This window comes from Pipra filicauda, unplaced genomic scaffold (assembly GCF_003945595.2).
Source record: "Pipra filicauda isolate LSUMZ 115617 unplaced genomic scaffold, ASM394559v2 scaffold176_size3548034_pilon, whole genome shotgun sequence".
NCBI lineage: Eukaryota > Metazoa > Chordata > Aves > Passeriformes > Pipridae > Pipra > Pipra filicauda.
In genome coordinates this window covers 2,421,004-2,434,785 of record NW_024104283.1, presented here as the reverse complement: position 1 = coordinate 2,434,785, position 13,782 = coordinate 2,421,004, and the positions used below count along the sequence as shown (strand labels likewise).

At 34.7% G+C, this 13,782-nt stretch overlaps 1 protein-coding gene across 1 annotated transcript in view; it reads right to left on the bottom strand.

The window, feature by feature from the left end:
- The window catches only part of FIG4 (FIG4 phosphoinositide 5-phosphatase), a 60,713-nt gene that overhangs the window by 27,250 nt on the left and 19,681 nt on the right, over positions 1-13,782 (bottom strand). The window contains exons 9-15 of the mRNA XM_027747852.2: positions 13,293-13,455; positions 12,641-12,738; positions 10,496-10,629; positions 8,563-8,679; positions 7,337-7,382; positions 6,047-6,195; positions 1,928-2,094 (exon numbers count right to left, since the gene is read on the bottom strand). Coding sequence (XP_027603653.1) covers positions 1,928-2,094; positions 6,047-6,195; positions 7,337-7,382; positions 8,563-8,679; positions 10,496-10,629; positions 12,641-12,738; positions 13,293-13,455 — 874 coding nt within the window. The remainder of the gene's footprint in view (positions 1-1,927; positions 2,095-6,046; positions 6,196-7,336; positions 7,383-8,562; positions 8,680-10,495; positions 10,630-12,640; positions 12,739-13,292; positions 13,456-13,782) is intronic.

The window sequence follows — 13,782 nt, the reverse complement described above, 5'->3', positions numbered from 1 at the left end:
TTGTCTTGCTTTGAAATACTAGCCCAAGAAAAGAGAATACTCAGCTTTTCAGATCAATTTTCTTATCTAGACAATAAAAAGAGAGAACATGTCAGTGCACTAGGGAATGTAAAAGGACAAACAGGTTTTCTCCCTTCATTGCTAGCACTGAATGCTATAATTATATGCAAGTAAGTAGAAAGACTGCACTGATTTTTCAAAAGATACTGTAATGTACGTGTATACTAGCACATATTTAAGACCATTTGAGAAATTAGGAATTGAAAGGGCCAGTTAATTGAATTAGCTTAAAATAATTTACTGCTCTCAATTTGAGTTTGCAACTGCACCACATGACAAATTACTAAATCATGAGAGATTCAGCACATATGGGACTGTAATGTCCCATGACTAAAAGGTTATGGTAATTAAGTTTACTTTCTTACAGCACTACAAGGTAGTTTTCTGTGTTGAGTCCTGTTTGTGGATAAATAGATTGTTCCAGATTTCAGAAGTTTATGCATATTGCAACTCTTAACACTGAAGTTTATGACATCACATTACTTTCTAAAAGGCATAAAAGCTAGAAGAATATTATTTGGAACACTATTTCCTAATTTCTTTGACAATTACAAATTAAAGAAAAATGTTAGAATTCAGCTTACATCTAACTATTTCAGTGACTGGCTTAAAGGTGAACAGCTTCAGAGATTTGTTCCATCTTCTATGTATCGTGACAGGTGACACTGCAAGTGTGCTACCTTTTGCTCATAACAACTGATGAATTCATATCTTATTGCCAATGCAAACAGTAAGAGGCCATATCACTGAAATAAACAAGCTCTGCATTTCTCAGGCAAATATGATACACGAATTACATGATTTATATTCAGAAAAGTACTCTGAATGGTGAGCTCTCACATTATGTTACATGTACAGAAGCAATAATTTCAGCCAAAAAAATCAGAGATTACAAAAGTATTTCTAGCCTTTGTTCAACTTACTGTTTTAAAGTTCGCATAGTCTAATAATTGCACCCTACTAGGAAGAGGAAAAAAAAGTACTTCCATCCCTGGCTATGCAGTTTTTGTGAAAAAGAGTAATAGAGGACTGACAGTATTTATAACACAGTAGCACTCAATATTTTCCCTTTTGACATGTCTTACACTGTCCTTTGATCAATCTTTTAGACCTTTTTCATGGCTTCTAAAAACACTAACTTTTCTTGTTTTGTTTTGTTATTTTGCATAAGGTATGGCTCAGCATTTTTAAAAGAGGTTTCTCCTTAGCAGTGTTTCTCAAAAGAAGGTAGAATACTATCAGTGTTCCAATGACAAGTGATACAAGCTAGTAATGGAGAAAGTTAATGTTTTACAACTTATTTAACTGAAAAACCCAGCTTATTTACTCGGTGAACCTTGATTTTTGAATTTAATTTTGTCTTTTCTACCATAGATTTAAAGTTTGTAGCTCCTATTCATACAAAATAATACATGCATTACAGTTTATTTTTTGTTTTAAGCCTCCAGAAACATCACAAGAAATACTACACATGGAGCCTTCTACTTGTGTTTAGATTTACCAATTTTCCTTCTATTTGCTGAAAACATTCTGTCCAACATTTTAACAGCTCTGTAAAAGCTACCTGCTTCTCTACTGATCTACAAATGTCACTGACAGATTCAGCGCTATATTTGTACATTTTCTAAATAATCCTTATATCAATTTACTAACTTAACAAATAAGGTTGCATGCTATAACACAGGATAAATAAATATTTCATCAAATCAGAATACCTATTTGATATCCATCAGATGTTACTGAATTATTTGGAAATTTTAATATAGAGGCTTTCTGTCATAAGATCATAGTATAGATTATTGAAACATCACAAGTAAGATACTTCGAAAATAATGCCTTAAAAGAATGCACTTAAAATTAAATTTACCTGAGAAAGCATTACTGTAATATCTTGAGAGCGTCTGCATAATATCTTTGGAATGCTGAGTCCATGGAGCTATCTTTCTATATGTTTTTACTCTGTGGACAAGCTGAGACCCTCCATATTGCAGAGAAAGTGTGTCTCCATGATCTTCATATAATTCTTCAAATAATCTGAAGGAAAAGCAAAAATGTGTCATCTATCAAACTTCTAAATAGAATTTTTTAAAGAGAAAATATAATAAAGTTTTGCAATAATAAAGTCTTTCTGCAAATGCAATAAATTTTCTTCTCCTTTATTCAGATAAATATGTGGAAATTTTATTCAGACAATAATTACTAAGAAGGTTTAGACGTCGAGATTTTCATTAATTTTTAACATAACAGAACACATTCACACTACAGAGTATGTAGTGCTGTAGATTCAGGAAAGAGATTAACACGTCCCACTAGTCCATGGGGAGAAAACAAACAACATACCTCCCCAAAGCAGGGTATTTTAAAAACACTAAATGGGACAGAACATGTCAATATCTCAAGGGTACATTTTCTGTCAAGTCCACTGGGACTGAAGTTCACGTAACCTTCCAAAAATCTCCCTAGAGACAACAATGATGGCTCAGAGGTACAAACCAAATAAACTTGATTTGTTGGAAAAGCATATAGCAGCCAGATAACATTTGCTGTAGCTGGAAGATCACGACGTAAGAAGAAGGCAGAAAGCTGGCTAAGAACTGACTTGACCGAGGAGAGCTGACTAAAAAGCAACACAGTCCTCTCGCATCAGGAAGTTGACAGTATCCAAACTGGGAGCAGTCCAAATAGCAAAAATTAAAGAAGCTTCCCATCAATGACAAAAATAAGACAACAGCCTCAGAAAACAAGACTCTCCTATACAGATGACACCCAGTCTAAAACCAACAGATCGAGAAGTGCTTCTCAGAAATGGAGAGTATGGCCTTGCTTGGGCAAGACAATGACAAGGATGACATTTTGCTAAAAGAAGCTGGAATTTTAGTTAGGAGACAAAAAAACAAAAAGGAAAACCAAAAACTGAAAACAAACCCCAGAAAACGTAACCATCAAACCTGGGGAAAAGTATTTCCCATCAGTATAGGAAGACACGGTAACTCAGGCATCTGCATGTAATACCTGTAGAAGAAAGAAGTCCTTAAGAAGTGAAAAGGGAGATAGAAACAAACAAAAATAAAATAAAATACCCACCAAAACAAAAAAGAAAAGTATTTCCTTAAGAAAATTTCCAACAAAGGGACAGTATTGCATAAGTAACCTAGCAACCATCTGACCAAAGTTCTCTTCAAAAGGTTCTGGATGAAGAACACTTATCTGAGCAGTAAATCAATTTCTGTAAAAACCAAATAGCTCTCCAGCAAATCTTCTGCCCAAGGTCAAGTAAAATAATATCAATTAGGAGGAAACATCTGCTAAGTAATTTTTAAAAAAAAAATCAAAAAACCACAAAACAACAGACAAAAAACGCCCAAAGAAATAATTCCAAACCCACTTGCCTCCACACAATTTGTTCAGAGTTTATGACTCCACATATGAGACTCTCATTTGTTTCTTTGGGTTTGGTGAGTTGGTTTGTTCTTGTTTGACCAGCAATGCTGGTCAACTGAAAGTTAAAAAACTGGCTGAAGATAAGAACTGGCAGGTAAAAGGATAACTCTCAAAAATTTCCCAGTCAGGAACGGGGGACTGATGAACAGAGTTCCAATGACCTTGCAACAGAGGTTCATAAAAAGCAGACAACTTTAAATTCATTAAGGACGCTGATCCAGTTGATTTGGAAAGGACTCACAGAATTAAATTACCCATCCACAGCCTCAACACATTAAGCCTGCAGTCACACAAAGACTAGTCTTCCACAGAGAGAAAAGTTAACTATATATGATAAAATAAGTTGCTAAGGTAGACCCTGTTGTCTTATCTAGGAAATTTCCTAGACAATTACACTGAAGGAATCACTAAGAAACAGAGCTTTCAGAAATGATCCCGTGTCATTAAGAAAATTAGTCTTGCTAGACACACAGTTTCTTTATCTATCAGGCTGGCAAACCAAAATAAATTGCTGACTTCAAATACTGGTTCAATGGAAACTCCGGACTGTAGCCAGCCAGTGAGACCACATGAGAAAAATAAGAGTTATAAGAAAGACAGTTGAAGAATGTGATGAAAAAAATTTAGTTTTTCAGACATGTTATCTAAATTAAGGAAGACAGATTGTTAAAGATTATCCTCTTTGGCCAGTTAGAAGATTGTAAATGAAGAGGTAACATACACAGGAAGCAGATACTTGATGTGAGGCAATGCAAGAAACCAGAATGCAGAAGGTCAAAAAGTGAAAGACTGCACTGCATTGCACTGAACAGAGAGACAGTATAATACATGCTTGTCTTTGGAATCTGCTGCACTATGAAGCAGGATTTCTTAATTATTCTGAATACAGTAATTCAGAAACAAGTACTAAGAGATGACAGAATCTGTTTCAGACAAGCACACATCTAGTGCAATGGAGGAGAAAAAATAAATCAAATGTGGCCAGATAAAGGTAGCTTTTTATGTCAGACTAATAACTACATTTCAGAGAGATAATTAGAAATAGGGTATCAGGAAAATCAGAGACAAAGCAACTACTATAATCATAAGAGATAGTGGTAAGAAATTGAAATCTGGGTGGTTGGGACATAAAGAAGAAAGAGGAAGGAGAGAAAACAGACAGGAAACATGAGACTGTTGCAGCAGAAAGCAACAGAAGAAATCTGGCCTCCCAAAATAAGGGTAGGAAGGGGGGAGGTAGTGACACTTAAGGAAAGACTGTAAAATGCAGCCTGAGGTGCCAAAGTAAGTTAGAATCATAGAATCATAGAATCATAGAATCGATTGGGTTGGAAAAGACCTCTGAGATCATCGAGTCCAACCCTTGGTCCAAATCCAGTCCATTTACTAGATCATGGCACTCAGTGCCACGTCCAATCTGCGTTTAAAAATCTCCAGGGATGGTGAATCCACCACCTCTCTGGGCAGCCCATTCCAATGCCTGATTACTCTCTCTGTAAAGAATTTTCTCCTGATATCCAACTTAAATTTCCCCTGGCGGAGCTTAAGCCCGTGCCCCCTTGTCCTATTGCTGAGTGCCTGAGAGAAGAGACCAACCCCCACCTGGCTAGAACTTCCAGCTGTAGAGGATACCACAGAGTGGATGTAAGAGATCTGTACACCTCCTAATCCCCACTAGTTAGAACCCAAGAGTCCTGATTGCTGAGGCCCCAGGAGGCTGCACAGCAACTGGTATTAGCAGGAAAAATACTTGTCTTTTCTGACTATGAGTTACATCTCTGTGTTCTAAAACTATCAAAGCACTAGTCAAAATCAGCAATGAAGCCATAAGTTTCACAGTCATGACAACAGCTTTAAGGAATAAAAACAGAGCTCCTCAAGGACTCTTTACTTGTAAATATGCTTCAAACATTAATGTAAGTAGCTCAGTTCACTCTGACTCCCAAAGCATTTCAATATAAATACTGAGTTTTCTTAAATGGTTTGAGGATGCTTGAATAAGTACCACTGATACTTGACCTGAAAGAACAATTTTGCTGAAAAATCTTTCTTCAATAAATCAAAACCAACAAAATTTTTGCAAAGAAAACATAGGAGATAGCAGGATAAGGTATTCTATATGAACACCAGCCTGGCATTCTCCATAAAAGTGTGTTTTTATTTTCACTTTTAGTCAGCATTTTGCCCCAGGCAATTGAAGCAAGTATAAAAGACTGGAGTGGAGGTTTTGTTACATTTTTTTCAAAGGAAAACTCTTACCTTTAAGCTTAGGCATGTAAAAAGAATAAAGTCAAGTGGTTGTCTTGTAAGAAGACTTGTTAGAAGACTAACTAACATACCTTTCCAGAAGCGTGAACTTTCAGCATGACTGGATTTTCTCAAGCTTTCAAGTATGGAAGATTTTTTAAACTTCAATGAATAAATATTATTAATTCATTTCAGTAGAAATAACTATACCTTTCCTCTACATAGATATAATCCTCCTATATCTCTTGACTCCAAATTAAAAGTTAAAGCCATGACACACATTATTAACATATCTTACCTTACAGCATCCGTATCAAATTGTAAATTTGGTTTATCAATCAATCCCAATGAATAGAGTTGGTATGCCAAAGCACATTTCCCCACCATAAATTGGGCTGTGTTAGTGCGATCTAAACAGTCCACACAATTGGTTCGGAGAACTCCAGTCTGGTAAAGCAATCCAAACAAAAGATTTATCTTAATTAAAAAATTACTACATTCACAATTATTACTTTTTTCCTACTATCCAAGTCTTAGCAAATCTCAAACTATGTTTTCACAAAAATTTGAGAAAAGACATTTCTAAAAAATGTTAAAAAGCATCAGACTGCTGCAATGCCTACTTCCAAAATATTCTTACTTTTATCAACACACAAACTGCATGTCTCCATGCCCTGAAGAAGTAGTTTTTGGGTGTGAGTCACAAAATGTCTTTTCAGAGATGAACTGTGATCCAAATGCTTACATGTATGCCACTGGTGACTATTTCAAATCACTAAAGAAAAAATAATCATTCTCCTAATACAGGTAAATCTGCAAGACTAACACTAAAAAAATCTAACTAGGGTTGATTTCTCTTTTTAAACAGATCAAACTCTGTCTGCTCTGCTGTTTATCTGCCTTCAACAAACATTTACCAGCGACTGGCTAGTAAAGGAATGGTCACATGCTCTCAAACTTACATGAACTACAAAATTATGAATGGCAAGTCAAAAGTAACTAATGCTTCTTAAGAATACGCCCTGTGTTCAGAGTATATCCAGGTACATATTTGGGACTGTATGGTTTACAGTTTAGTCAGTACTTTTCTGACCTTAAAGAAAGACATGTTTACAGTTCTATTTTCTTTTAGTCATAGAAACTGTAACAATGTACAGAATATTCATCACTGGTGAAAATGCTTCTGGTAACCCATGTTCATGTGTATGAATATGTTACCAGGGTTAGGCATGCTTATTCATTACTTCTGTATAATGGTAAATGATGCAGCTTGCTGCAATGCTGCTGTTTTAACTATCATTGCACTGGACACATTACAGACTAAATAGTAATAGAAAGTAGTTACAATACAAGCATTTTTCAGACTACCTTCAGCAAAAATACAAGTCCAACACCATACAAGAACTTTACACCCTAATCCCCAACTGGACTTTTAGGATGGACAGTAGCAATACTGCGTACTAAAATATTAACTTAAGAGCAGTCTGTGAGTCATCAATCAGGTATTTAAGTGAAACGGTTCACTGGATCTTTGAGAGTGCTGATCTATATTATTATCACTATGAACTAAAAAAATGTGGTTTAGTACCTGCAAGCGACCAGTGGAAACAACACAGCCTCCCAGTTCATTCCACCTGAATGACAAACAGAACAGAATGACTTTAAAAAATTTAAAAAAATAACATCATATCATGTATTGATCTACTCAGTGAAAAATGGTGACAATTAAAAACCTGACATAAAGCAAAATTGATATCCCTGAATAACAGAAAGCAATGAGAGCTTTATGCAGCAGTAAGATGTCGTATTTAAACCACACTGAAAAATAAAATACAGGATCTAGTCTTAAAGTAGAAATATTCCAAAATCATACAAAATATTTCCTTTGCTCCCCATAAAAAAGAGTAAGAGCGACGCAAGTGCACAAAAACTTAAGTAGGTACAACACCAATGACTGGAAAGTAGAGGTATAACATACACTGTAGGACAAGCTGGTTGATTTAAATCTTCTCCCTCATACTGATCCCAGGCATATGCGCTGGATACATCAATACATACGTGCATATTGTCCAGGTCTTGCAATTCTGTATAGGCCTTAACTGTACCCCAGAGCTAGAGAACATGATCCAGAAATCAAAGGTATTTTGAGGTAGAAGAGAGGTTATGCCTGGTGCAAGTAACCCCTGAACTACTGAATATTTTCAAGTTAGTAAGGTTATTTAGTCTGACTAGAGAACTGCTATGGTAAGCCTATACACTACATTTGAGACTCATCAGAGTACCTCTACAGAACAGGGCATTCATGTTAGATCTTGCTCCTGGTAGTTCATCACATCTGCTATACTGCATGGCAGAGAAAAGCTCTAAGAGAGTTTGAGCTCAGACTGTTTCTAAATGAAGATAGGCTAAAACAGCAAGGATGCTCTTCATGTGAAATATGAACATCCATTTGGGTAGTGATGAATTAGATCCACAATACGAAAATGTGAATCAAAGTCTTACTGAACTTCCAGTGTACAAGTTATTTTATTTCTGGATTTTCAGGGACTTGAGAGACTTCATCTGCAGCAGTCTAAGCAAATATTTTTTTTAAAAAAGTTTTAAATTTTTTATTTACTAATACCATAAAATCCATAGGTAAACACCAGCAACATTCAGATGACAATTATCTTATTACTATGCCTCAAAAGAAGTCACTTACTAATTTCCAAATTAGTAAGTCTTAAAATAAGAAATAATCTAATAGACAGAAATTCCAAACAGCTTTCCAAGGAACAGATGTTATTCAGTAAGCATCAAATAAATTATAGGTACTTCTCATCTGGACGCAGGATACTGCAGTAGGAATCAGGTCGATTTACAAAAAAACCAGTCTTCTTTACTACGCTTTCTGCAATCACATTCAGTCTGTCAAGGACATTGCAAAGTTTGCTGAGGAGAGAAAAAAAAAAAGACAGTCGAGATACATTAACACTAAAAAAAGTTTCACTATGTGAAGTTTTTCCATAACAAAAATGATTTAAAGACAGACCCACATCACATTTTTATTCATCTAACAGTAATTATGTCTATAATTTTATTAGATTTTACAGACTTAGGAAACAGAAACTGACCATATCTGAGCAATTTTGTTTCTTTTTGATAAAACATATTACATAAACTAGAAGTGGAAGATTTAAAAAGTCTAACACTCCTTGACTTTTACATCACACTGATTTTTCTCTACAAAACTTCCTTTGATTCACAAAATATGAATAAGGCAGAAAAGGATACACGATTATGCTAAATCACATTCCCTTGTTTTGTTTGCAAGGTACTGTTTCGTTCAGTAACACTGGCTTCAATGTGTGGCCTTCATTGTGTCCTGCACCTTCTGCTCAGATCAGGGTGTCCCTTTGTTCATTATGGGGGACTTTAACTTCTGTTTACTCATAATTTCATTTTCCAGGTTTTTATTGCAGTGCTTAAATTTCAAGTAGCAAAACCAATTATTTCTTTTTTAAAGACTACTAATACTGAGATAGAAGAAATATTTTGGAAAATTTCCAACAGTACTACTTTCCAACACTTACTTCAAAATTACATCTTAAAACAAATACATCCTCAGTATTCCTGAAACTGTCAGTTTTGTACATAATTTTGTTCCAAGCTCTCAGGTGTTTTTTATATCTGTACTAGAGTGCATATACTTACATCTAGCATATCTTCTGAAAGGCTGTCAAGCCTTATTTTGAGTGTTGTTATTTAATCATAACACAAACAATTGCATATATACTTAACTGTACACAATGCCATTTTATAATAAAAAAAGTAGTGTGAAACCATGTCAAATTTCAATGTAACATTTTCATGACCTACATGACCAGCCATATCAACCTACTAATTGCAAACAGCAAATTGTTTTCCACAGCTTTTTTTCCCAAAAAATTTTAACTGACAAACATTAATTATATTCATGCCTTTTGACCCAAAACAGTTTTTCCATTGTTTTGCTCAGATTGATATAGTAACAGACACCTGAAATATGATCTAACAATTCTTGTCTTTCTTCATGAATTTCTGGCAATATAAGATACAGTAGACATATGCATATTAGAGAACTTTACAACTGAATTGTATGCAACTTAAGAACAGTAAACTATACTTGTAGGTTTAAAATTTTTACGCCTTGTAAATATTTCTAATTTTGGGGAAACGTTAATCCTTTTCATATGATCTTACTACAGCATTGTATAGTCAAAAATTATAGAATAAAAAGTTACTGAATTTATTTGTCTTTCTAAGATACATGCTTCTAAAACCTAAAGGTTTTGTAACATTGAACTTAATGCCCTCATTTCCCTTTGGAAGAGGAAATAGAAAAGGCTAATTGATATGAATTCCTCTGTTTTACTAAATTGTGCAACTCAATAAATTCAATGACTGAAATGGAACACTAACAGAACGCAGTGTTTTGACTAATTCAAAATGAAAAGTGAATGTTAATGGCTTTTTTTTTATTATGACTTTTCTCTAAAATTTTCCTGTGCAGAAAATTTCAAAGTTTTCAGGCTTTGTTCCACTTTGCTAAGAAACCACAGAAAACCTTAAAATTCCTTCAAAAATCTGAGGTTTTATTCTGTTCATGATCTTAATAAAGTTCTCCCAACATTCTAAGCTACACTTAACTGAAAAGTGACACACTCAGCAGCACACAGTCATTTGTATTGTGGCTACAAGCACTAGTACAAAAAAGGATCTTTTCTACCTTTTTGTGTATTTGGCCATATCCCATGGTATATATATAATTGCATGCTCTGGGGGTAAAAACTGGTTGAGATATGTTACAGCAGCAACAAGTTCTTCACTAAGAATCCTTTCGTGCTTTCTTTTTTCACGTTCCTTTAGCAAAAAGAAAAAAGTTAACATCACAATTTTTATTAACAAATGTATGTAACCCATACACATACACAAATACATGTATGTATATATATAGGAAATTAAAAGTGGAAGCTGTAATAAGGGCAGGTGATTCTTCATAACTAGTACAATTAAATTAACAACAGAAGAGACAGAAAAATCTGAGCATTCTAGGTCTTTAACAATTTATCTGTATTATAGTAAAAGTCACCTGTTTCAATGACTGTGCATAGTCATTGGTTGAAAAATGGAATGCTATAAGAGCAAAGAAGAGCACACAGAAACAAAAGTGGTAATACAGGTGAAATGGACAAAGACAAAAGAAAAGGAGAAAGACAGGCAGAAAGGGAAGCATCCCAGTCAATTCTGGGGTAAAAGAGTAGCAAGATAAATTCTTCTCCACTACTGACAGAAAATGGGGAATAACAGCTCCCATCTCCCAGTCTTGCAATAATTTTTAAAAATAAGAATTTTGTTGCCATTGTCTGAATATACAACATGTTTTCATAGAACCAGAGAATGGTTTGGGTTGGAAGGGACCTTAAAGGTCATCGAGCTCCAACTCCCTGCCGTAGGCAGGGATGCAACTCACTAGATCAGTTGCTCGGGGTATTATCCAACTTGGTGTTGAACCAGTCACTCTATACATTAATATGGTTTGCCTCTCACTCCATCCAAACTAAAACCTACGCTGAATGTGTACTATAGAACCTGCCTTGTCTATGTTAACAGCAGTCTTAAGCAAATAAACCCAAAGAAGTCTAATATATTCATTACTAATTAACAAGCTTCTAGAACAGAGAGATATAAGAGGATATGGATTTAAAGAAAGACATGCATTGCCAGCCACTGCATCAGAAGCCCAACGTGAATAAAAGCATATAATGATTCATGAGTCAAGGTCACGTCAGCCCAGACTCACACAACCACAATGGGTTTTAAAAGCTATGGTTCCAAGAGACAAAAGTTTTCATGCCCACAAATACTATCCTAAGTTGATCCCACAGACTTCTGGACAGTCTTAAAAGCACTCCTACACAGGAATGCTTTTAGAAATAGAAATAGAAAATAGGTTATTTAGTTGCCATATATTACAACTTAGAGTTTTAAAAGCCTTCCTTTTGTATTTTACCTATATTTTTATACTAAGAACAGATCCTACAAACACAGAAAATACGCTTTATTTCAACTGAATACGGTTGTATAATATGATAAATTAAATTATCTTTTTTAAAGACTACAAGAAATAAGATATTATTCAAGCAAAACAAATCAATATATTAAATTCAAATGTTGGAACATGCACCACCACAGAAATTGGCTGGATCAAAACAGAAAAAAACCACCCCAAACCAAAAACAACTTCAACACAAATACAAGATGTAATGAGCAAAATTACAGTGCCACCCAGAATCCAGGCTTTGTACCACAGCCTCTCACACAGCAGTGAACTCTGCAGCAAATGTGAAGCTCCCCCCAGTAATCCAGCCCTGCTGCTGGCATTTCCTGTTAGTAAACAGCAGATGCTTCAGTTTTCTCTCCCACTCATACTTTCATGACTCTATCAGAGCAGAGTCTTGGAAGCAAACAACAGAAGATAAGTCTCTACCATAATATTTCAAATAACCACCTCTGTCAAGAAGTCTACAAGCCTTCCTTTGCATGGAATCATTATATTTTGGTATTTTTTAGTGGTAAATTAAATTTAGTGATAAATTTATTCGGACTTACATATAAAGGGTAATAGCAAAAATCTGAAAACAACAGTGAAAGGTTACAGTAAGAAGTCTGTAAATGTGGGACTTTTTTTTTTTGCAGGCTGTAGTGGAAGCAACTATGCACTAAATCATGTAGGATGGGATTTATGAAGAAAATATTCCATTTATAAGCTAACATTAGTTTCAAACATAACCAGAATTACAGAGAGACTCTACAGAAATAAGCATAGTATTAAAAATTAGAAACCACATAGAACATACTCAAAGTATTGTACCTTCACAAGATTCAATATAATAATAGGAGAGCCAAATCTCTGAAGCATTTGATCGAAGTGAAGAGCAGCAACATGTGCAAAAGGATCTGCTTGGTCCACTGCAACAAATACATATATTCAGGATGATAGTAAGCAATCATTTTGCCTTACAAGTACTCTTCACAAAAGACATACTAATTATCTGGTAGTAATGATACAATTACATACTTTCCCCTCTTTCCATGCAAAACCTCTCAAAAAAAATTCCCTTTTCCAAATTGGAGGTGACTTTTTAAACTTTCACAAGATACTTATAAAGAACAACTATTCTGGCCCCATTAATCTTAGTCCAAACATTTTCCACCATTTTCAATAGGTTTAATATTTTATCCACAATACTAAGACAAATGTAGCTAACTTTGTACACAAAATAAGCACAAAGAAATCTCTCAACTTCAAGTAGAAACTTTTCGTATTCCATTTCTGAATGTGAAGTCTAAGATGGAGATTTTTTTCCTAATTTTTTTTTTGTCCTAAGTTATGGCTTCCCAAAGCACAAGTGCATAGACAATTACTTCATTTTTGAGAGAATAAGTTTTCCCTTATTCTCTCAGATCTTTCTTTAGGTCACAGCACTACCCATCATCTATCACAAAGAATAACTTGTACATACATGTTATGGGTGGCTTAGGCATCATAGTCGAAATATCTTGAGACCAGTACAGAGGGACAGATCCTCGAACCTGAACATAAGAAGAATAACTCCCCGCAGAAAATGACATAACTGAAGCATCATAAAGTATTTGTTCAGTCTCCACTTCATTAGCAACATCTCCCTAAACCAAAGAGAAATACACATATGATGTAGACACAATGCACTTCAGAGCTGCCTGCATTACACAGAACTGATCATTACAAACAGAGCACAATTAAACTGTAAGATACCTAATCACAGTCGTGAGAACAACACTGAAGGTTAAATTCCTATTTGTCCCTAAATGTGTATTATCAAGGGTTTTTTTTCCTCTGTTTGGGAAATAACATTATCTCTAAGTGTAAAAAAAACAAAACAACAGCCAATTCAGAATTATTAAATTTATTATTATTATAACTTCATCATCTCAATTAATAATGTAATGATACCTGTGATGATGTTATCTAAG